Genomic DNA, 22,943 nt, shown 5'->3' with positions numbered 1-22,943 from the left:
CAGACTCTTTTTAGTAACTTGATTTTATACATTCTGCAAAACCAAGCTTCTCTGCATAACAAAATGCCTTTTGCATAATTTTTTAGAACTTCAATGCATTTCTCTTTTGTCTCACTACTGGCCATGTGGTTACAACTCAGAGGAGCTAAAATTCAGCAACATTTAGAGGGATAAATATTGTCTATTATTGAACTAAGTGAGAGAAAGCAGGTGTAGTTTAAGGCAAATTAACTTTAGTCTTCAACACTTCTTTTAAAATCAATGCAAAAAAGAACAATTAGTCTGAACTGTAAATTAATGCTGAAGTATAGTAACACTGGGGGATCAAAGCAGGAAAAACTGCTACCTCCTTACTGGAGGAAAAAACTGCACATGCTTTTTTTCACCGTTTTTATCAAATGTAGCACAAGACTGGATGAAGATTTTTGAGCTGCATCGGAACCATGACACATCACTTTTCTTAAAGACAGCTCTTAACCCAGGTGTATGAACAATATGAGTGACTGAATATTTGACAAATAGAAGGGGCGTTGGTCTTACCTGAACGCCTTTTCTCAGTACGGAGATGGATAATCCATGGATGGATGGGTTTTCTCTGTCTGCCTGCTCTTGAGACCAAGTAGCCAAAGCTTGACACGCCCCCACTTCCTGTGGAGTCCATTCTTAACGAGGGCGAATTGGCTGATGATTGACGAGGTATTGGCTCTCAGCTCCCTACTAGCGGCCTGCTGGCCTTGGGGTGGGTGTGGATTATCCATCTCCGTACTGAGAAAAGGCGTTCAGGTAAGACCAACGCCCCTTCTCCAGTACAGGAGATGGATAATCCACGGATGGGACGTACCAAAGCCTCACTGTCCCAAGGGGTGGGAAACAGATAAGGCCGGTAGATTGATCTCTGAGACAACTTGCTGGAGGACCCTCCTACCAAAGGAGGCATCCGCCGATGCAAAGCGGTCTATCTTGTAGTGTCGTATAAACGGGGAAGGCGAGGACCATGTCGCGGCCCTGCAAACTTCCTCGATTGACGCCTGGGTAGCCCATGCCGCCGAAGTTGCAGCGCTTCGGGTGGAATGGGCTGTGAGATGACTTGGGGGCGGCAGGGATGATACATTGTAAGCTTCTGCGATACAGCTTCGGATCCACCTTCCAATGGTGCCCGCGGAAACTTTCCGCCCCAAGGTGCCCGCTTGGAAGGACACAAATAGGGCCTCCGATTTGCGGAAGGGTTCTGTACGCTTTATATAACGCCGCAAGGCTCTGCGGACGTCCAATGTATGCCACTGCCGCTCCCGGTCATGTGTTGGATTTGGACAGAAGTTTGGGAGAATTACTTCCTGTGTCCTGTGAAAGAGTGAATTCACCTTCGGTATGAAGGCAGGATCTAACCTAAGGACCACCCTGTCCTTGTGGAAAATGCATAGGTCGTTTCTGACTGACAGTGCGGCCAGTTCCGAAATTCGTCTGGCCGATGTGATGGCAATCAGGAACGCCACCTTTAGCGACAGGTGTCGCAAGGAAACGGTCGCCAATGGTTCAAATGGTGACCGAGTGAGTGCGTGAAGGACTCGCGGTAGTTCCCAGGACGGGTACCTGTGAATTACTGGAGGTCTGGTGTTATAGGCGCCCTTGATAAAGGCGCGGATCCTGGGGTGGTGAGCTAAGGGAACCGAATCCGTGCAGGTGAGGAGGGTGGACAAGGCCGCCACTTGCCTGCGGATGGTCGCGGGGGCGAGGCCTCTGTCTAGTCCCTCCAAGAGGTAATCTACTATCTGAGGGATGTAGAGTTTGTGTAAGTCAAACTGCCGTTCCCTGCACCAAAGGCAAAAATTTTTCCAAGTGGAGTCATAAATGCGGTTTGTTGCCGGACGGCGTGAAGCTTGAATTATGGTAATGGCCCCGGGAGAGAATAGTTCCTGTGCCATTATCTGGCGCTCAAGTGCCAGGCGGTCAGTTGTAACCATTGGGGTTCCGGGTGACTGATGGTTCCCTGGTGTAGGGACACTTGATGAGGGGGAATGTTCCATGGGGGCGACTGAGACAGGTTCATCAGGTCGGCGAACCACGGTCTCTGTGGCCAATATGGTGCTACTAGGATCACTTCTGCCCGCTCCTGAATCAGCTTGCGGATGACCGCCGGTATGAGTGGTAGTGGGGGAAAGGCATAAAGCAGACCCTGAGGCCACTGAGTTCTCAGAGCGTCCGTCCCCTCTGCTCGCGGGTTGAAGTAACGAGAGTAAAATCTGGGGAGCTGGGCATTGTCTGATGATGCGAACAGATCGAGGATCGGGTACCCGAACTTGCGGGAGATGTCTAGGAACAAGTTCGGGTGTAGCCCCCACTCCGAAGGGTCCACTGTGGTGCGGCTTAGGAAGTCCGCTTGCTGGTTGTTGACCCCCGATATGTGTTCCGCTTTTAGTGACTTCAGATTGGGCTCTACCCAGCTGAATAGGAGTCGTGACTCTGTCATCAGGGTTTTTGATCTGGTCCCCCCCTGCCGATTGATGTGCGCCTTGGCTGCTACGTTGTCTGTTAGGACTAGAACGTGGTGGCCTCTGATTCTGTCTTTGAATTGTTGCAAGGCTAGGTGGATAGCCCTGAGTTCTAGCCAGTTGATGTTGTTTCTCAGATCCGTGGCGGACCAACGTCCCTGTACAAACCGGGAGTCCAGATGGGCTCCCCAACCATACAGACTGGCGTCTGTAGTGATGGTAACTCTGACTGGTTCCTTGAAGGGTGACCCCTTGGTCACGGCCCGAGAGCACCACCAGCGTAGCGCCCTGCGGATTTGTGCCGTGACCCTGACTAGGTGGTTGGATGCGCTGGTGTTCTGCCGTTGGTACGGGAGCAGAAACCACTGTAGTTCCCGTAGGTGGAGCCTGGCCCAGGGTACAATGGCTATGGCCGATACCATCTTGCCCAATAATTGGGAAAGTGTTAGTATCGGAACTGAACGTTGCCTGTGAACCCAGCGAGCCAGTTCCCTGATGCCGGCCACCCGGTCTTGGGAGAGATAGACCATACAGTTGGTTGTGTCTATCATGGCCCCCAGATGCAGCAGCCTGGACGAGGGAACTGTCTGGCTCTTCTGAAAGTTTACTGAGAATCCGTGTAATTGGAGGACGCGAATGACGGTCCTTACGTCCGCCTGAGCTGTCTGTAGGGATGTTGCTTGGATTAGTATGTCGTCTAGGTAACATTGGACGCGTATTGGGATTTTTCTCAGTTTGGCGGCTACCGCTGCTAGTATCTTGGTAAATACCCTGGGTGCCGAAGATAGACCGAAGGGGAGAGCTCTGTATTGGAAGTGTTTTCCCCCGTAACAGAAACGTAGGAACCGGCGGTGGTTTGGGTGGATGGGGATGTGAAGGTAGGCTTCCGTGAGGTCTATCGATGCCAGGAAGTCTCCTTCTCTGATGCTTCCCAGGATGGACTGAAGGGATTGCATCTTGAATTTTTTGTATGTGATGTAGCGGTTGAGGTTTTTTAGGTCCAGGATTGCCCTCCATCCTCCTGAAGTCTTTGGAACCACGAAGAGGATGGAGTAAAATCCTCTGCCTCTGTATTCCGCTGGGACCGGTTCTATTGCTTGAATGTCCAACAGGTGTTGGATGGCCTCCTGCATGAGTTTGCGTTTGGTGGGGTTCCTGGAGACCGAGCAGTTGATGAGTCGGTCTGGGGGTGTGACCAGGAACTCCAGGGACAGCCCGGACTGGATGGTTTGTAGTACCCAGTTGTCCGTGGAGGTCTGCTCCCACTGGTGGAAGAAGTGAGCTAGTCTTCCTCCAATGGGTAGGTCTATGTAGGAGTCATTTTGTCTTCCGGTACGGACGACCCGTTCCACGAAAGGGTCGTCTCGACTGGTTTTGTTGTCTGGGCTGGAACCCCGGTCTGTCGTAGGGGCGGCCGTACGGTTTGTTCTGCCTGGGAGTGAATGGCTTGGGTGCCTGACTGATAGGCGTGGTTGTCGGTTGACGAAAGGACTGCCTACGAAAGTAAGGTGTGGTACGTTTGTCTGACCTTTTGTTCAAGTGTGCCATGACCTTCCGCTTGTCTTTGTTCTCTACAAGATAGGGGTCCAAGGCCTCCCCAAACAGACCGTTGCTTGAGTAAGGGGCGGTCGCTAGCCGCCACTTAGCCTTGGTGTCAGCTTGCCAGTGTTTTAGCCATAGCATTCTCCTGGCAATTATGTTGGATGCTATGGATCTGGATGAAAAAATGGCCGATTGGAACGTTGCGTCTGCAGCGTATTCCGTGGCTGCTACCATCTTAGCCAGGTCCTGGTGTGTTCGTATGTCCTCCATAGGAACTATGGTTTGTAGTTGTTGCAACCAGATGAGGGTGGCCCGGACAAAAAAGGAGGCCGAGGTGGCTGCTTTGATGGCCCATGCCGCTGTCTGGTGGGTTTTGCGAAAGGCTTGTTCCCACTTTTTGTCATCTGCCTTAAGGGCCTCCACTAGGTCCCCAGCCATGGCTGTCTGGGAGACCAAGGGGGTCCAGGCTTCATCTACTTTAGGAATTTCTAAGGCCTCATTGAGGTCTGTGGCAGTGCTGTATAATTTTTTGTCCGTACCACTCACTGATGGGAAGGAAGCGGGAGAGTCCCATGGCTTCTTGATCCCTTTCAGGAAAATGGCGGGGCAAGGTATATGGTGTTGCGTTGTCACCTTTTCTACGAATACGGGTCTGGATGTGGTGGCCGGTGTCGCTTGCGGCTGAGAAAACTGATCCGTCCCCATGTCCGCAATGGCTGTGGCCTTGCGTAGTATCGTGAGGAAGCGGTTGGGATTAAATAATCCCCCTGAGGGGGGCTCAGGGGGAAGTTCCTCATCCTCTGACATAGAGATCCCAGGTTGATCCTCCTCTTGTGGTGAAGAATAACCACTCATGGAGGACTGGGCCGGGGAGACGGGTTCCTGAATGCCTGAGGACTCTGAGGGGAGTTCCGAGTGTGGCATGGCTGAGATGGAGGGCCCCTGGTCGTGGTGGGCGGAGCGCTGTGCTAGGGCTCGGTCCACCACTTTGGTTAATAGGGCCTCTAGCCGTCCATCTGCCCAGATGTCCCCTATGTCATTACCTTTGGGTGTGGTGACCGCAGGTGGAGAGTTGGACTCAGTGGTTGTGCCTGCCGCCGTGGTTGTTTGTTGGGCTGATGTAGATGGCGGATCCAGTGGTTGCGGTGTTCCTGGAATGGACCACGCGCTCTGGGTTGATGTGGATGGACCCAATGGTAATTCCATCTCGGTGGCCGCCATTTGAACCAATTCCAATTGGGCCTGCCTCTGCGCTCTGGAGAACTCCTTCTCCAGGGCCTGGTGCCTACGGCTGGCTTGCTTTTCCGCCAACTTGGAGGGCCTCTTGAGCGAGTGTTTTGTCTTCGCTTTGCACTTGCCTGCCGCCTTCTGGTCAGAAGGTGTGTTGCAGCCGTAATTGGGAGGTGGAGGGGTCGTGCTCATGGATTGAGGCAACGAGGGTCCCTCCATTCCGCTTGAGCAGTCCCAGAAAAACTGAGAAGACGCTCAGGCAGGCAAGTATTGGCGGGAGCGAAATTGGAACAAGTACCAGGACTGTTCCCCTGATCACCCGACCACAACAAAAATATTCTCTCTGGGCTAAGGTCACGGTAGCTGAGGGAGGTACCGAAGGCACGTTTGGAACCACTCTTTGGGTTCCGCCCGGAGGCCTTAGGTGACCAGGCAACGTGCACCAGTAGAAAAAGGAAAAGGGAGGCAAAAAATATCAGTGGCGACCTCAAAAGGGTCTGTAGGCCTGACTTAATACACAGCAGGTATCAAATGGCGGTCACCTAGAGCGGAATTTATTCTTATTAATACTATTACTATTATACTAATAATAGGAACAACAATAATAGTAAAATAATAATAATAATAACAACAACAACAATAATGGTGATGATGATAATATTGTGTGTTCTGTCTTTAGGCCTGTTGGCCCTGCAGTCGCTTAATTTTTAGCTTTAAAAAAAAATTTTTTTTTAATTATTATTATTATTATTATTATTTTTAAAATTTATGTATCTATTTTTATTATTATTATATTTTGTCCTATTATTATATGTGTGTATCGGGGGTGGAGCGCTGGTTGTGTGCTCCTATTCCGCCTCTATCAGTGATTCCAGATATGATGTAGAGCTTCCTTAAGCTTGGTTTGCCTTTCTCTGGCAAGAGATGGCAGCCACAGCTCGTTTCTCCCTGAAAAAGGGCTTTGCAGATCCCAGGAGGGTTCTCTAGCCTCCGTTTCTTGGTTGGCTTACTCCCTTCCTGTGCTTCGTTTCCCTCTGAAGATAAGCTCCGCAGCCTCCCAGAAGCTGCTTGTGCCCGGGGATTTAAATTTGGCGCGCTGTGACGTTTTAAGGTAATCCCAGCCAGGGATTGCCTTTGTTGTCTGAAAACGGCAACTAAAATGGCGCCCGCGGTTGCCCTGGGCTGCTAGGGAATCTCCGATGATCCGAATTCAAGTTTGAATCCGGACCTGGAGATTGTTATTTTTTCCCCCAATTTGAGGAAAAAATCCCTTGGAAGGTTGGGGAGAAAAGCTCAGCAAGTGGTCTCTGCTGATGCCTTTTCCCCCCCCCCTTTTCCACCTCCAGAGCCCTGGGGCTGACTGGGATCCGTGGGGAGTTTTCCCCCCCCACACCCCCTTTTTCAATTTTAATATAGGATCAGGGATGATCCCAAGGAAAACTTAGTGGTTGGGGAAAAGGTTCAGCAAGTAGTCTCTGCTGATGCCTTCTTCCCCCCCTTTTCACCCCCCAGAGCCCTGGGGCTGGCTGATATCTGTGGGGAAATTTCCCTCCCCACCAATCCCCTTTTTAATTTTAGGTTTGAGATCAGGACTGATCCCCAGAAAATTTTGTGGTTAAATTCCTATAGGTGGAAAATATTTTTTTTTTTTTGGGAAGGGGAAGCCAATTATCAAGGGATAATCAATCAATGGATTTCTTGTCTAACCTGATAAGCTGAGAGCCACGCCAAAACGAGTCTTCTCCGAGCAGAGACCAAGTTAAGAATGGACTCCACAGGAAGTGGGGGCGTGTCAAGCTTTGGCTACTTGGTCTCAAGAGCAGGCAGACAGAGAAAACCCATCCATCCATGGATTATCCATCTCCTGTACTGGAGAACTTAATAGTTATACATATCAAGTGTGAATGTATCAGACGCAAGTCCGGAGATGACACAACAAAAACCAATTGAGATCAATCCTTTATTTGCTTACACCTAATAGACAGCATTTTACCAGACTAAACCCTAGACTGTGTAGTCTCTTAATCTAGGCCTCTCTCTTGGAAAGTTCTGTGTTGCCAAAACTCTCCCCCACTGCTTCTCTGGGTGCACGTTCCATCTCAAAGTGTTACTGTAGATTTCTCCTTTTTTGAGGGAATCCTGATGGAGCATTGAGAATATGAGAATATGTATTCAGATAATACATTAAGATAAGATAGTGACATTAAGATAATGTCACTAAACTGGACAATAATTATTTGTCTTGTATTGCAATTTTCCTCTAGTTTTTGTGATTACCTTCTCAACATAGAAATACATAGTCTGCTGAGATGAAGCTGTTGCAAAGTTACTGGCATTCAGAACCCACTGCAGGACCAAATAGTTCCTTTGAAACTGCCCTTTATATGAGCCAAGGTGGCGCAGCAGTTAGGGTGCAGTACTGCAGGCCACTTTAGCTGACTGTGTTCAGCAGGTCAGCGGTTCAAATCTCACCGGCTCAAGGTTGACTCAGCCTTCCATCCTTCCGGGGTAGGTAAAATGAGGACCCAGATTGTTGGGGGCAATGTAAATATATATATACATTGCTTACTGGTGTACACCGCTTAGAGAGTGCTTGCACTTAAAGCGGTATATAAGTCTCATTAAATAAATAAATAAATAAATAAATAGTGCTGCATATATCTGTAGGATATACAAATAGTCTTTGACTTGTTTATTCAAAGTTACAATGGAAAAAATGACTTATGATCTGTACTCTCACTTATGATCATTGCACCCCGCCCAGGATCACGAGATCACAACAGGGACATTGGGCAACCAGTCTGCATTCAGGACTGGTTTGCAATATTTTGCGATCACAAGATTGTAATATGCTATCTTTCTTGCCATGGTCAGGGAAGATAGATTTGCTTAATGACCACATGATTTGCTTAAAAACCACAATTCACTTCAGAAACACGATAATTTGCTTAACCACTATAAATAGTATTGTAAAATTGGGTCTGACGTGACATACAACTGCTATGATTTATGACATAAATTCCTGTCCCAACTGTGATCATAAGTTGAAGACTGCCTGTAAGACTCATTAGAGCCACACATGCCAACAATATTCAGAGTACAATATACAATATTCAGCACTCTTGACATACAATCTGCCACTAATTCTCCCTTTGCTTATCACTGTTCTAACAAAAGAGACAATCTTGTTTGTTGATATTGCATGAAAGGCAGGTTAAATTTAAAAAATAGCATTAGAAAGTGACACCCTGTTGTATCAGCAGGAGACAGATTTATTCTAGAAAGGCCCACTATGCATTGAGATCTGGACCAACTCTGTATGCTGCCCAAAGTCATGTTATGTGAGATGGGAGGCTATATACTGTAAATGTACTAAATTCTCCCTCGCTCCCTCCTCCATCTGGTAACAACCAACTACCTGCCACCATGGGACTTGTGAATTCCTGCTGACTTCTCCGCTGACTTTGGTTGTGAGAAGCCAGCTGGAAGTGGCTTCAATTAACAACTATGGGATTCAATTAATGATGGCCACCCAGACTGCAGGGATTGATATTGCTAAGCAAAGCAACTGTACTTTACAACCACATTAGTTAAAAGATGGATATTTTGGTCTCAATTGCCACAATAAGCTGAGGACTATCTGTATTATTTCTACCTGAGAAAAGATGCTTTCAAAGCTTATAAGCTTTTGGCATTTTAGAGAAAAAGCAGATTGAGGAAAGCTACAAAGCTTTGTCTAGAGTAGCATTTCTTAAAAACTGGTACTAGGATCCTTGGTGTTTCCCCAAGTCCCTCACACTCCCAGAGATGCCTATGTTTAAAAAATAATATAATTCTATTAAAGTCCCATCAAATAAGTGTAAAAAGCAGTTTTGGCAGCAAATGCATCTATTCTAATTTTAAATACAGTGAATATCTATAAATATGACCCATGCAAACCAAGTTCTGTTGAGGCCTTCCATAATTTTTTAAAAGTGGGAAGTGGTTCAAGAGAGAAAAGGTTTAAGAAATAGGGGTCTAGAGCAATATTAGGACAACCCACAAAAGCTTTAATTTTCATCTACAATTTCAGTTATTAGCTTTAATCTGCTGCATAACCAGCTACGAAATTCATGAACAACTGCAGTTAAGAAAACATCTTGATTGATTGATTTTGCAATAAAAACCAATAAAGAGGAAGGGAAGACTATAAACTCTACTTTGTTAAGGAGATGAGATGGAAGAAGAATTTGTTGTTATAAATATCTACCTTTCCTTTGCCACCTGCTTTTTCTTCCTTCCTTGTTGCTACTCTGATCACTGCTACTACTACTGCTGCTGTCTGTGGTGGAAGAATCTGATTGTATATCACTGCTTTCTTCTGAGCCGTCAGACAAATCCTTCAGCCCATCAGGAACATCTTTCTGCAAATAAGTAACAGAGAAAGAATCATACAAATCCAGAGGCAGAAGAATCTAATATGTAGTGTGTAGTTTTGTATTTCACTTTAACATTAAGGAGAATTAAACTCTAAAACAAATTGATGCCACTACTTCAAAAATGAAGGAAAGTGTTCTTCTAGAAACACCATTAAAATTAAAGACAATTATAAAAGATGACACAGATCTTATCTGCATAAGATAGGTGATGACATTTATTCAACTTTGGTTGATCTAGGAAAGTTAAGCACATTTGGATCTGATTGGTACTTGAATGGGAGACTTCCAGAAAATTCCAGAACAATAAACTGGGCTGGCAAATTTAAATAAATAAAGAAATCCAAGAAGATAGTAGCAAACCAATTTGATATAGTTTCTAAGAGAATTAAATAAATGTGTCTCTGAATTCACAAGGCATTGTACTCAAGAGGAATTTCCATTTTTATTTAGTATGGATGGATACAGGTTAGCTCGACAACTCCAGAGGAAAAGTGGATCTGATACTACCCCAGTCCATACTATCCCACATCCTTCAGTATACCCAAAAGATGCCTCCCAAACTTCCAAGGAATGGAGATTACCACACATCTGTTCTTTTGTGCACCTCAAAATACCCCAAATTATTGGCACTATAATAGTTAACATTCAATCTATTTTCTTCACTTAGTTTCTTTAGTTTATAAAACCATAATTCTTGGAAAACAATCTTCATGATAATACATTTTATCTTCGTCAATACACTTTACACTATATTTTCAACCTACTGGAAAGTCTATTCTCAGAAAAGAAAAACCCTAGCTGAATGACAGAACATGTGGAATTTCTAGATTCAATCAAAAATGTAGACCCATGTCTGAAAGCCTGGAGAGCTGTTGCCAACGTTAATAATATTGAACTAAATTAATCAATGATGTAACTCAATAGAAGGTTTCTTGTATTTCTAACAGCTTCTCACTCTCCTAACAATGGATTGTATGGATTTGATTCAATAAACTTCCTGTTAAGCTAATTAAGACTTTCAATTAATGGATAACAATTGGTTTGTGATCTAATCAGTCATAAGGGTTAATGCAGGAACACTGTCAAATCCATACACCACATACTGTCACTACTCACCTTTTCAAAAACTATTTTATGCCCTATTGGGAACATCTGTTTAAAACAGCAGCATACCACATCATAGGATTTCTAATTCTGGCACTTTGTGGTTTGAAATATAATTTAACTTGTTAAAAGATGGTTCATATTTCAAGTGGAAGACTCACTTACTTTCAGTGTATAGACCCCCATCCTTCCAGGAACCTTATAGAATATTCCCTCATCTCCACGGGAGTTGGTGTGCAGCATAGCATTCAGGCATGCGAGCGGAGAAGTTCCACTGGGAACAGAAATGCAATATTAGCTACCAGCAATACAAAGCACAGCTATCACACTTTGTATCTGCTTTGGAATTATGCATTACAGGAGGGTAAAAGAAATGATGCAAGAAACGCCTTGCCCACTTTTATTTATTTATTTTGAGTGCAGCTCAAGTTCAACTAACTTCTAAACAATTCTTCAGTATATGCAAATTAAAATGAAATAAGGATTGGCACAGATGTTACAGGCCATGGCACTGAAGGAAAATTTTAGAGACAATGGACAATATAATTTAACAGGTAAATTCTCTATAAGCAAGCATATACTGCAAAATATAGCACAAAACGTTCATACACTCATGTTAATTATAAGAGAAAACTGCTCTTGCTATTGAGAGAATTCCTAGAAGGGAAAGAAATTTCTTCAGTCATTTCATACATAGTCTGTCACATTCCCAAACGTAAGTGCCAGGCCAAAAAAAAAAAAGCAGCAGAGATAATAGAAGTTTCTATAGCCCCGACAACCAAAATATTAAGAAAAAAAGTTTCAACATTTATGTGAATGACTTAAGAGTCTTCATTGCTTCAGACATACTGGCATTTAAAAAAAAACATGCTGGTTTGAGAATAAAATGCATCAATTTCACAGTATTACCAAAAATAAGAATTGTTTTTAATTCAACTGCAAATTCCAGTGTGTATTGTGCATCCATAATAAAGTTGAGAAGAAGCATTACAGAATAAAGTGGGCTCATTTATTCAGTTTTTTTACTCTTCCAAGTTGCTTCCAATGTGTGCTTGTTTGCAGTTCAACAGTAAAAAAAACAACTACCGTAATACACTCATAAACCAATAACTTGCATTTATGAACAATGCATTAAGCTTCCCAAACATGTAGTCTAGACGTAGAAACTATAATCGCAATATGCCAAAAAGTGTGAGTTTAAATTAAGCACAAGACTAATCTGAACCCAAATTCATAAGAAAAACGGCTAATATTTACTCACACAAGACAATTCACTTAATTTACCTCGGCCTATAATACCACTTAGAGATAAGTTCATTTCCTTTGCTTATGAAGAAACAAAAACCTTTGTTTCTATAACAGAAGTGGGCAACATTTAGTCAAATAAGGCCATATTTCACATTTAGGAAAAACCTGAGAGCTGCAGAGAAAGTGATGGTACATATGGATATAGCACTGGTTTTTCCCCCTTGGCTTTTGGAGTGTTGAGCTGTGTTTTGTTCTCTCTCTTTTTAAAGCATTTGAAGATTCAAACAATATGTTTATGTACTTCCTGTCTCAAACAGTACAAAATCACACCACCAATTTTTTGTGATTCTAGTTCCCCACTGTATATAGTTCCCCACTGTATATAGCAATTAGTGTTTTAAAAGCTTTTATTGGGGTTGCCAATGAAGATATTTCAAAAGTGAAACTGCTGCACAAGGATAAAATGGAGGTCAGATGAAACCTCCATTCCTCATGCTCTGGAACCACTCTAGAAAAACAATTCCTTCCCTTCCTACAGCAGTTCAGGCATCTAAAAAATTTAAATTGTTATAAAAAGGCTCTGTGGGAGAAAGGGGGGGAATGGGACTCTGGAGGGAACAGTTTATATGAAAAACTATGGGAGAAAGGAAGCATAAGAAGGAAGAGAATGGTCTTTCTCCTGTACAGCTCCCTGGCATGACCCTGCAGGAGTTTAAATGAGTGCCGCCTTTGGGCCAAAAAAGGATCCCCAGTTTTGCTTTATTTTAATTCAACATTCAGAAGATCCTAGAGTGAACAACAAGATGGTTCAGAAAACCCTGCCAAGTCAATCAGAGATGAAATCATCCAAGTAGAAGAGCCAATGCTAAGCTTCTTTCGCTCAAAGTCAAAGAGAACAAAGACTCGACTGGCAAATGTCAGCCCTTCCCACCTCATCTGGCTAGCCCTGGCCTCCCACAAACAAGTTTTGGGTACACAGAGAAATGATTCTTCAACCTAACAGCAATGAAATTATCGCTAAGCTTCTTTGCAAAGCGAGCTAAATAAATGTAGCATTACTTATGTGCAAAGGAATTTATTCATTAATTGTGGCTCTTACCTTCTGGAAAAGATGGAAATCCAAGAAACCCAAAAACAAATTGAAAGAGACAATGAGAATGGGTAAAGGAAAAAAAAAGATAAAAATGTAAGTATGTCAGTAAAACAATACTTTCATATATTTCCCATGACCACCCACGCAACCCATTTTCCTTAGATTATAGAGAACAAAGGGGACAAGAATTGGACAAATTCATCAAGCAGGCTTTGAAGTCTCAAGTGGGAGTACTGGTAGTATAAATAAAAGATACTACTTTGGTGTTCAAGTGCAAATTACACTGAAGGAAAGGTAAAAAAAACTAGTAACATAAAAGGCTGCAGAGTCAATGCTACCTCTAGGTAGGAACAAAGAATACTGTTGAAACTGCTCCATTATTACAGATGACACCCGAGAATTACATGTTCCACATTGATTTTACAAACGTATTCCTCCCACTGTAATTAAGAACATTTCTTGTGGGTTGATTGCATGGCTTAATAAAAATATATGTTCTTAAAATACCCCATGACACTTTATTGAACTTAATTTCTGGTGGAAATTGTTTTATTTTTATCTATTTACTAACTGTACCCAGCCACGCATTGCTGTGGCTCAGTCTGGTTAAATGGAAAAGAAAGAAAAGAGAAAGTGCACGTTTGTAATATGTTTAATTTCACAATGCTTGTGGGTATACAATATTTTTTGTTGTTCTATTGTCTGTGCAGCTAGAGATTGTCTGAAATCGTAGCGGGTGCTGCTTTTACATCCAACAGATGGTGCTGTTTTTCAAAAAAGCATGTTTTTACCTGTCACAGGTGTGACATCTATATAATATAGGTATAAAAAACATGTGTGTATTCGAATGCAACGTTGTGTCAAAATTTCAAAGCAATCGGTGAAGAACTTTCGGAGATTTAAGGTTTTGAACAAACAAACATTTACATTTTTATTTATATAAGATTACTGTGGCCAGAAAAAACAAAGCCCATATCGTTACACAGAAATCAGGCTTGTCAGAAACAAACTGCTTGAAAGATCTATGGCCAAGAGACTTACAAAGCAGAAAAGCTATCACAAGCAAACATCCGACATTTGGAAGAGACTACTGAACACAATTTCATTCATTCTAGTATCTGATCAAGACTGGAACCAAAGTCAGGAAGTCACCTATCAAGCTAATTCTGGAGAAATATAGCATTATGTGTCATTGGATACATCTTGCACTATTTTTCTGACAGTTTCAATTCTGAAGCTTAAGCTATAATGTTCAGTCAATCTCCTTTAAGGAAAACATGCCTGACTACCTTATTTTTAATTGAAGTATTGAGGAAAGGGAATAGTTTATATTTTAAAGTACTAACAGATTTATTCAATTAAATTCTGAAAGGTACTATAATATAATGTTCTTATTACTCTTTCTAATTTCTTAAAAAGTTCTATATTTCTTTTATTCTTTTGTATTTCAAATAAAAACATCTGAGTTGGCCTAGTTCAATAAATAATTAACCAAAATAAATAATACATTTTAAACCTAAATTCCATTTCTTGACCCAGTAAGGAATAATCATCAAAAAGTAGGCAATTTTTAAAGGCAAAAATCTCTAGAAAATGCAACATCTCCAGTCAGTGGCAGAATATCAGAAAAGAGGGAGCCTCCCAAAAAAAGTCACTCTCAAATTCTTGTGGGTGAAGAAAACAATTTTTAAGTAAGATTCACCCCTGTAAGCAAGAAATAAACAACATCTAGCCTCTCATTCTGGAAGTTCCCAGGGTCATACATAATCCCAAAAGCTTGCCATAAAATTTAAAAGTTAGGGTTTTTTTTAACTTTGGGCTGAAAATTTTAGTCTTGTCCCCTCTGGAGATAGCATTATACATCTCCCACATCCTCTAATTCTATCCCCATCCCATCCCAAATTAAAAATGTTTCTTCAATCTGCAAAAGCATTAACTAAATTAAATCATTATGACTTTTAAATGGAACAAACAACATTTTAGAAATCCTTAGCAGTAAAGTCTCATCAGAGACAAACTGACCAAGCTAAACACTCAAAAAATATAGCATTAATCATTTTCAATGGTTTTAACTCCTCTAATTTTTAGCTCATCTTAATTTTTATTTTCTAAGCAAGTTATATTTACTATATTGATAATCTTTTTGCCCTTCAAAAATAGTACCCATAGTAATTAATAATAGAAAAAAAAGTTGTAAGTAAAAGTTTGTTTTACAAACATGACCTCTACATTGCTAAGAATTTCTTTATTATATTCAAGTCCCCAAAATGTACCCTATTTAGTAAGACTGAAGAAAAGTGCATACTACAAAGCTTTTTTAAACAAAATGAATGTATAAATATAGAAGTTCTCTGATCTGAGTGGAGTACATTTCAATTTTCTGTGCATCTTTTTTAAAAAAACATAAAGCCATTTTGATTACAAAGCATGAAATCCATGTTTGCTTTCCAGTAAAAACAGTGCATGCACACAGCAACTTCACAGCAGGCATACAAACTCCCACACATTTTTAATTGTGTACTTCTTCCCACTATTAAGTGCTTCCCATTAAGCAGATAAACCTTAGCAGCAAACATTTAGCCTTTTTATAAAACATATTAAAAGATTCAAAGCATTTCATATAATTGTTCTAATAATTCTTTGTTCTGTAAGGTAGATCATTATTACTCTCTTATAGATAAAGTGATTGTGCACCTTTATTTATGAAAGGCCTCATTCAATCCCTGTCATTCAATGTGGAAAGAAAATACTGTAATAGTAAAATTAGAAAACATCTCAACTGTCTGAATCATTAAACATTTTCTAGCATCAGAGTAGACAACAGCAATCTAAATTAATGTCAGAAATTTGAATATGGTATTTAAAGTGCCAGATTTGAATGGAGGACATCGTTCACTTTCCCAACTATGGAGTTCATTTTAAAACTGTTGTCCTCTCTCAGCCTAACCAACCTCACAAAATTGTTGTTAGGATAAAATTAAAGGAGATCTTTCTAACAGTTGCCTTGAGTTCTCAGAGAAAACTGGAACATGCATGCAATATAGCCTAATAGTGATTCCCAGAAAAGCTTAACTTAGTCCCATTCCTAAGCTTAGTGAAATACCTAATGATTTACTGATTGACAGCTCAGTCTCAACCACCAAGCAGCTCTGAAAAGTAAAATTTTTCAGGCACATGACATCAAGATGATATTACTTCAACCAGGAAGTTGCCCTTCCTACATGAACAAAATTCCTTTCTGTTTGTTACCAAGTAGCATTAGTTCCCTATTTACAGTAGTGTTTTCATAAATACAAAAAAATTAACTTCAGTCTACAAACAAAATGTCTGGAAGAAAGTCTGGCAACACAAAATGAACACGAGAGGAATGCATATGCTGCCCTGGTCACCTATTTGTATCTGCAATACTTACAAAACCTATCTCTGTTTATGTTATTAGGAGTACCAAACAGTATAATAATTCATACTCACCTAATCTCTTTTAAACCTTCTTTTTGGATAACCTGAAGAATCTCTTTGTGGCTCATTGGTCTGTTAGGATTTTTTTCCAGAACCTTGTAAGAAAAAAAAAAAAGATTTGAATCAACTTGTCTTGTCTTATTTTAGCAACTGGTTTCAATCTTTTTTTTCTATATTCTATGTCTACTTGCCTGCCCAGTGACTTAGAATCAATTCTTCCAAACATTTATCCCAGTTTGAGCTAGTGAACAGGTATTGCAGAATATGTTGGCATGTGGTACCTTCAGCTTTTTTTTTTCATTCTTATCATTAGCCTCATTGTCATCAGCCATTCTGCCATATCTGATCCTTGGCAAATCTATGGATCAGTGTTATCATTAGCAAAACTACTAAAATCCCATTAAAATGGCAGATAATTTATGTAACTAATTCTACTTCTGCTCATTTCCTATTGACATACCCACAAAACATAGCAGTTAAGTGTACATTTAATTATATTTGCAAATATACAATATCAAGATTAAAACAAACAAACAAAAAGGGAATGTTTATGACCCCAAAATTATTGGAATAACTATTGATGGTGGAATAGTCAATTTTAAAAAAAGGATGTTTGACTTCAATACCATCTCTTCATGCAGTCACCTTAAATCATTAAATGGGCAGCAAATAAATTTGATAAATAAAATTGCACAGTAGAGAAATGACATTTGTCTTAGAAATGCTTAAGATAAATGCTATATACAGAACAGCTTATCCAAAATTGAACCTATATGAAGCTAAATGGTACAATCCCAATATATATCAGGCAATGCTTTATCCTGGATGGCTATTACAAATATTTCTTTTTTATAGATTTAATAAATTTATATGGTCGCTCATCTCATAAACATGATTCTGGGTAGCTGATAATTTTTTCTTTTATTATTTGTACTTTGATTTCTATCTTCCTGTTAGCACTGGACACATTTGACATTGGGATTGTAAATATTATGAAATAAATAAATAACTATATAAATAAAAAATAAATGTTACAGTGAGATACAAGCAATGCCACGTCATATATGATGTTGTTATCTCCACCCTCTACAGCACCCCTAGAATGCTTCTGATATATTCTTACAATAGTTCGAAATAACAGCAACAAATTATGCAAATACACTATAATTTTGAAAACCCAAGTTTTCGTACCCCCTGGAATATTCTCTTTCACCCCCAGGGGGTACGGGCACCCCTGGTTGGGAACCCCTGCTCTACAGTGCCCCATATAATTGACTTCTGGCAATAGCTATAAGCCATGGCAACCAAGAAAGCAAACCAATGGATCTTCAAATAAATCAACAAGGGTTCTCACTCGAAACAAAAATGACAAGGCACAAATTACAATGCAAAGACCCAGCTGTAATGCTGGGAAAGGTTGAGGGAAAGAGAAGAAGAGCAGAAAGATGGATGGACTTAGTTACAGTGGCAATAAGGATACCATTGGGAGACTTAAAAAAACAGGTTAGGGATAGATTATCATGGAGCAATGTAGTTACTAGGAGTCAAAAACAATTTGATGGCACATAATAATCAAGCAGTTATAAGTTTATTATCAGGAAATCATAAGGAGGGGAAATGTAGGCATGACAGAATTCTTATGCTATTTTACAGTCAGAAGATTATAATTTAAAATCTTTTTAACCCACTTGGGGAATTCGTACTTCATGTAAAAAGGGGTAATTGTCCCAAAGCAACTCTCAAAAATGGAAGCAACAACTGTTCTTCTTTTAAAATATAAATCCTAGTAGTTCTTATATAACTAGCACTAATTGAAAACTTACAAGAATGAAGAAATGAAGAAAAGAAGATAGCTTTTGAGACGAATTCATAAGTTGCATCAGGTAACTTAAGTTCAGGTGTGTCCAACCTATGGCCCATGGGCCATATACAGCCTAGATAGCTAGTAATGTGGTCCTGTAAGATTGTAAACTTTAAACATTGTGCAGTTTATATACATTGACTATATTACGTATTTTATATGCAGCTCAGGACAATTCCACTTCATTTAATGTGGCTCAAGCAAGCCAAAAGGTTGAACACCCATGCTCTAGATTGTATAATGGTACTCTATCTAGACCAGGGGTAGGCAACCTTGGCTCTTTTATGACTCATGTACTTCAACTCCCAGAATTCCTGGGCCAGCATGTTCTGGGAGTTCAAGTCCACGAGTCATAAAAGAGCCAAGGTTGCCTACCCCTACTCTAGACTCTATAACCAAAGTCAAAGTCACTAGGAGGGAAAAAAACAATTTTCTTAAAGTTCTAGATGTTATCTTCAGGATTAGAAGAGTATTCTGGCTGGGTACAATTAGGATAGACATTGTTACATGGTCTTCTGCAATGCGAAAGCTTTCAAAACATAAATATTAAATGGCAAAAGACTTATGCCGGAACATGCGGTAGTAAGATTTTTTTTCTTATAAAATTGGGCATTTTAAAATTAAATAAGTACAAATTAAATATAATACAAAACAATTTATCATTTTGGAGTCAGTGGGCACCATCTAGTGGTGTCACAGGCTTCATAGCACCTGTGAGCATCAGCCAGCTGCCTTCCAGTACTCAGGATCCTTGCAGTTAGGTAGGATACACTGTCCAAAATAATAAACGAAAACTGAAATGATACTGAAAAGCTATTGAGTTTTTTTCCCACTTTAAAAAGCAAGGCGAAAGAGGCAGTACGGAAGGTGCTTTTAGGAGACCAGAAAAATAGTGTATCTGAAATAAACTGATAAGTAATGTCTGATAATGAGAGCTATATAACATTTTATTTATTTATTTATTTATGAGACTTATATACCACTTTAAGTGCAAGCACTCTTTAAGCGGTGTACACCAGTAAGCAATGTATATATATATTTTTACATTGCCCCCAACAATCTGGGTCCTCATTTTACCTACCTCGGAAGGATGGAAGGCTGAGTCAACCTTGAGCCGGTGAGATTTGAACCGCTGACCTGCTGAACACAGTCAGCTAAAGTTTTATTTCTGGTTTTGTTTATGTGGGAAGTCCTAGACTAATTCCCAAGTCCCTTCGGCTGTTTACTGAAGAATTGCATGATATGACATGCTATAATAATAACAATAACAATAATAACAAAACAACAACAATAATAATAGAGTTGGAAGGGACCTTGGAGATCTTCTAGTACAACGCCCCCCCCCCCCCCGCTCAGGCAGGAAACCCTATACCATTTCAGATAAATGTTTGTCTAGTCTCTTCTTAAAAACCTCCAGTGACGAAGCACCCATAACCAGAATAAGGCACGGAGTGATGACATTTGTTCATACTGAGGTATAGAAAGGGTCCTGCCTTCTCTCTGTCCTGTCACCAGGTTTAAATGTCTTTGACCTTCTGATGGATGGCTTCTTGTTTGCATTTTTACAACATAAATTTATTGGTGTGGTTCCCTCCTCTGCATCCTGACTTTAGATACTACTGTAGAAACCATGTAGTAAAAGGGCTGTTGAGGCATTTTGTTCTAATTTGCACATCCTCTTACATCCTAGTTGTTTTTGTCCTATTTTAAGGAAAGCTACCCAGCATCACCAAATAATAATTAAATAATTAAATCAATCTCCCACCCTGAGTATAGGTATTTACACTGATACTTTCAAATCTTTAGGACATAAGAGTATAATATAAATTTGTTGTCTAAATCTAATTAGCTGCCTCTTCTTTGGTAGCTTTAAATAGTTCAATGGATTTTTCATGTATACCTGGTGATTTTCTACTTGACAATAGATTTATTACCCATCGTATTTCACTTTCTACTGGAGTCTCTTTCAGAACAAATTTCTCTCTCCAAAGTTTTGTAAAAGGCTTCAGTAAAGTTTTTTAATTTTTGAAAAAAGCTCAACTGTCTCTATCAGATTACTTTTGAATATTGCTATCATAGCTGCATTTTTTCTGGTTTCTCTGATATTCTTAAAACATTTTTCATTTTTCTTTTCTTGTTTGTAATATTCTTGAATGAGATATTATTCCTTGAGCTTTTTTGCTTCATATTGGAAGTTTATATTCATTTGTTTTGTTTTGTTACTCTTTCATCTTACATGTTTCCTTGGCTAGCATGATAACTTATTTTGGAAATCATTTTGATCTTCTCCAATTTGAAATTTTGGGAATGTTCATGCCTGTAATCTTTCATGTTCTGTCTGTTATCTTTTTCCCATAGCACTTTAAGTTCTCTTTTGCATAACTGTACTAATCTTGCTCCTTACAAAGATTTTATATTCTGACTGGATGACCACCATACCAAATCTAGTTTAAACTTCTATTCTATTTAATTTTCTAAGCTTATCCTGTATATTTTCAATAAGTCATGATTTATGTCACAATCTGAAGTACCTCAAAGTTCCCTTTACAAAAAAATCTTATCCATCTTCTGAATTGTTGGATTTATACAATCCAAATCTTATTCTGATTCCAGGTTCTTCCATTTCTCCAACTAGTAATATTACGTCCTTCCTAGGTTACATTCACTATTCTTGCAATTTGCTGTAGAATTCCTCAATATTCTTGTCCATTGCAAATGTACATTGCAAACATATACTTACACTGCTATTATACTAAATGATATTCTTTCTGAATATCCCTGCCACTTGATTCTTTGGTAAGCTCTTATGCCTTATATTTACTTATTCCTAACACATCTAATTTAATATCCTTTATTTCCTCTTGAAATGCACAGATTTTTTTTTCAATTAGGCAGTGTTGGTTTTGGAAAAGATGAATCAGGTAGCCCAAAGACCCCAAATCTAAGAAAATATTCCATTTTCAGGAACCAATCCAGCAAAAGATTTGCATGAGCTGCAGTACAAGAAACCACTTCCATATTTACTATCATTTTGGGAGAATTGGCAGTGGCAGCATGGAAAAGATTCCTAACATAAATTACATCTGGTAATCACTAACTGTAGTTCCTGTATTTTTTTTTCTCTACTCCATTCTCCATTTCCTGCTGGCTAGTAGGGCCTATTGCTTTTTGGTCTTCTACTAGATCTGAAGTGGAAACATTTTGCACACAAAATAACAGGACAGCAGAGAACAGGAAGTGTTTGCAATAACTATAACAATGTTAAAAAGCCCTTCAAATATTAACTTACAATCTTTCTGAAAAAAGAGTGCAGAGATAAACATAGATGTACTTTCTTTTGTTTGGGGGGAGACCATGCCCATCTAATGTGGGCAGGAGAATCAAGAAAGAAGCAGTGCAGATTTTATTATTAAATAAAATGCACATTACTCTTATTATTCAACATTTATTAATTTTTACAAATTATAGATGAGCCTAGAGCTAATAATGATCAAAAGAGAACAGTGAGAACTTTTCCTGTACAAGCCTCATAGGAATGGGATTTATACAAATATGATTCCTCTGAGGTTTCCATTCATTTCATGTAGACGTAAGCAAGAGAATCTGCCAATGAAATTTATACAGACATATTTATTGAAATGTAATAATATGCATTTGCACTTCCTCATGGTATATTCTACTCACAACTATAGTAAATAGGATATTTTACAAACATAAAAGCTGCAGAGACCCTTTGAGATACTGTTCTGGGCAAAACTGATTTTAAAATTTTAAATCCGCTAATACATTGAGATGGGTACATTAGAAACTGCACATTTTGAAAAATGTTTTAGTTCATGACCAAAAATCTCCACAGAACAGAGCAATTTGCTGAAAGAGGTCTCCTAAATACAAATGTTGATTCAGACAGAAGAATTACAGGCAGGCTTCTCCTTATTTTTTGAGTAATGCAGGCATGGACAATACAAAAGTACATTTTTCTTTTACTCGCTGTCGAGTAAAAAAACTATTCAAAAACTTCCTTCTTCTCCCAAATACACCAATTATGGATTGAAGCTGAAAGTAGCAGTACAGCAAATATGTTTGAGAAGCAAGTCCTGGAAGAAGAGTTTATTTAGGAGTTGCTTCTCAAACATATTTGCTACACTGCTACTTTCAGCTTCAATCCATAACTGAAAGACAGTGGCTAAAGACACAAATGCTCACTACACCATAGTTCTTAAGCATAATATTTAGTCAATGGCCCACATTTCTGCTTTAATTAGAAAACTGAAAAAGTTCTATTGTGGTCTACAATAACAAAACTTGTGTTACTAATGTATTCGATGGTCTGAAAAGAGACATGGACAGCATTGATTATATATCTATATATGCGAATGCTTCCAGTATAAAACATGAAAAATTTATACACACAATAATTTGTTTATTCATAGTGAGGAAATATTTAAAGTAAATATTTTGTAATTTACTTCTGTTTTAGATGATAAATCTACCATACC

At 39.7% G+C, this 22,943-nt stretch overlaps 1 protein-coding gene across 2 annotated transcripts in view; it reads right to left on the bottom strand.

Moving 5' to 3' along the window:
* ASXL2 (ASXL transcriptional regulator 2) overlaps positions 1 to 22,943 on the bottom strand; it is an 81,549-nt gene that overhangs the window by 29,408 nt on the left and 29,198 nt on the right. Inside the window, exons 2-5 of one of the 2 annotated variants that reach the window (XM_039346058.1) lie at positions 16,596 to 16,678; positions 13,131 to 13,133; positions 10,949 to 11,057; positions 9,511 to 9,664 (exon numbers count right to left, since the gene is read on the bottom strand). In XM_039346058.1, coding sequence (XP_039201992.1) covers positions 9,511 to 9,664; positions 10,949 to 11,057; positions 13,131 to 13,133; positions 16,596 to 16,678 — 349 coding nt within the window. The remainder of the gene's footprint in view (positions 1 to 9,510; positions 9,665 to 10,948; positions 11,058 to 13,130; positions 13,134 to 16,595; positions 16,679 to 22,943) is intronic. The other variant, XM_039346059.1, reaches the window with a different exon arrangement.

The sequence above is a fragment of the Crotalus tigris genome, unplaced genomic scaffold, assembly GCF_016545835.1.
Source record: "Crotalus tigris isolate CLP2741 ecotype Arizona unplaced genomic scaffold, ASM1654583v1 scf7180000017987.690289119674:8195010, whole genome shotgun sequence".
NCBI classification, from domain to species: Eukaryota; Metazoa; Chordata; class Lepidosauria; order Squamata; family Viperidae; genus Crotalus; species Crotalus tigris.
The sequence above is the reverse complement of the archived record's forward strand: the minus strand, read 5'-3'. Positions and strand labels throughout refer to the sequence as shown.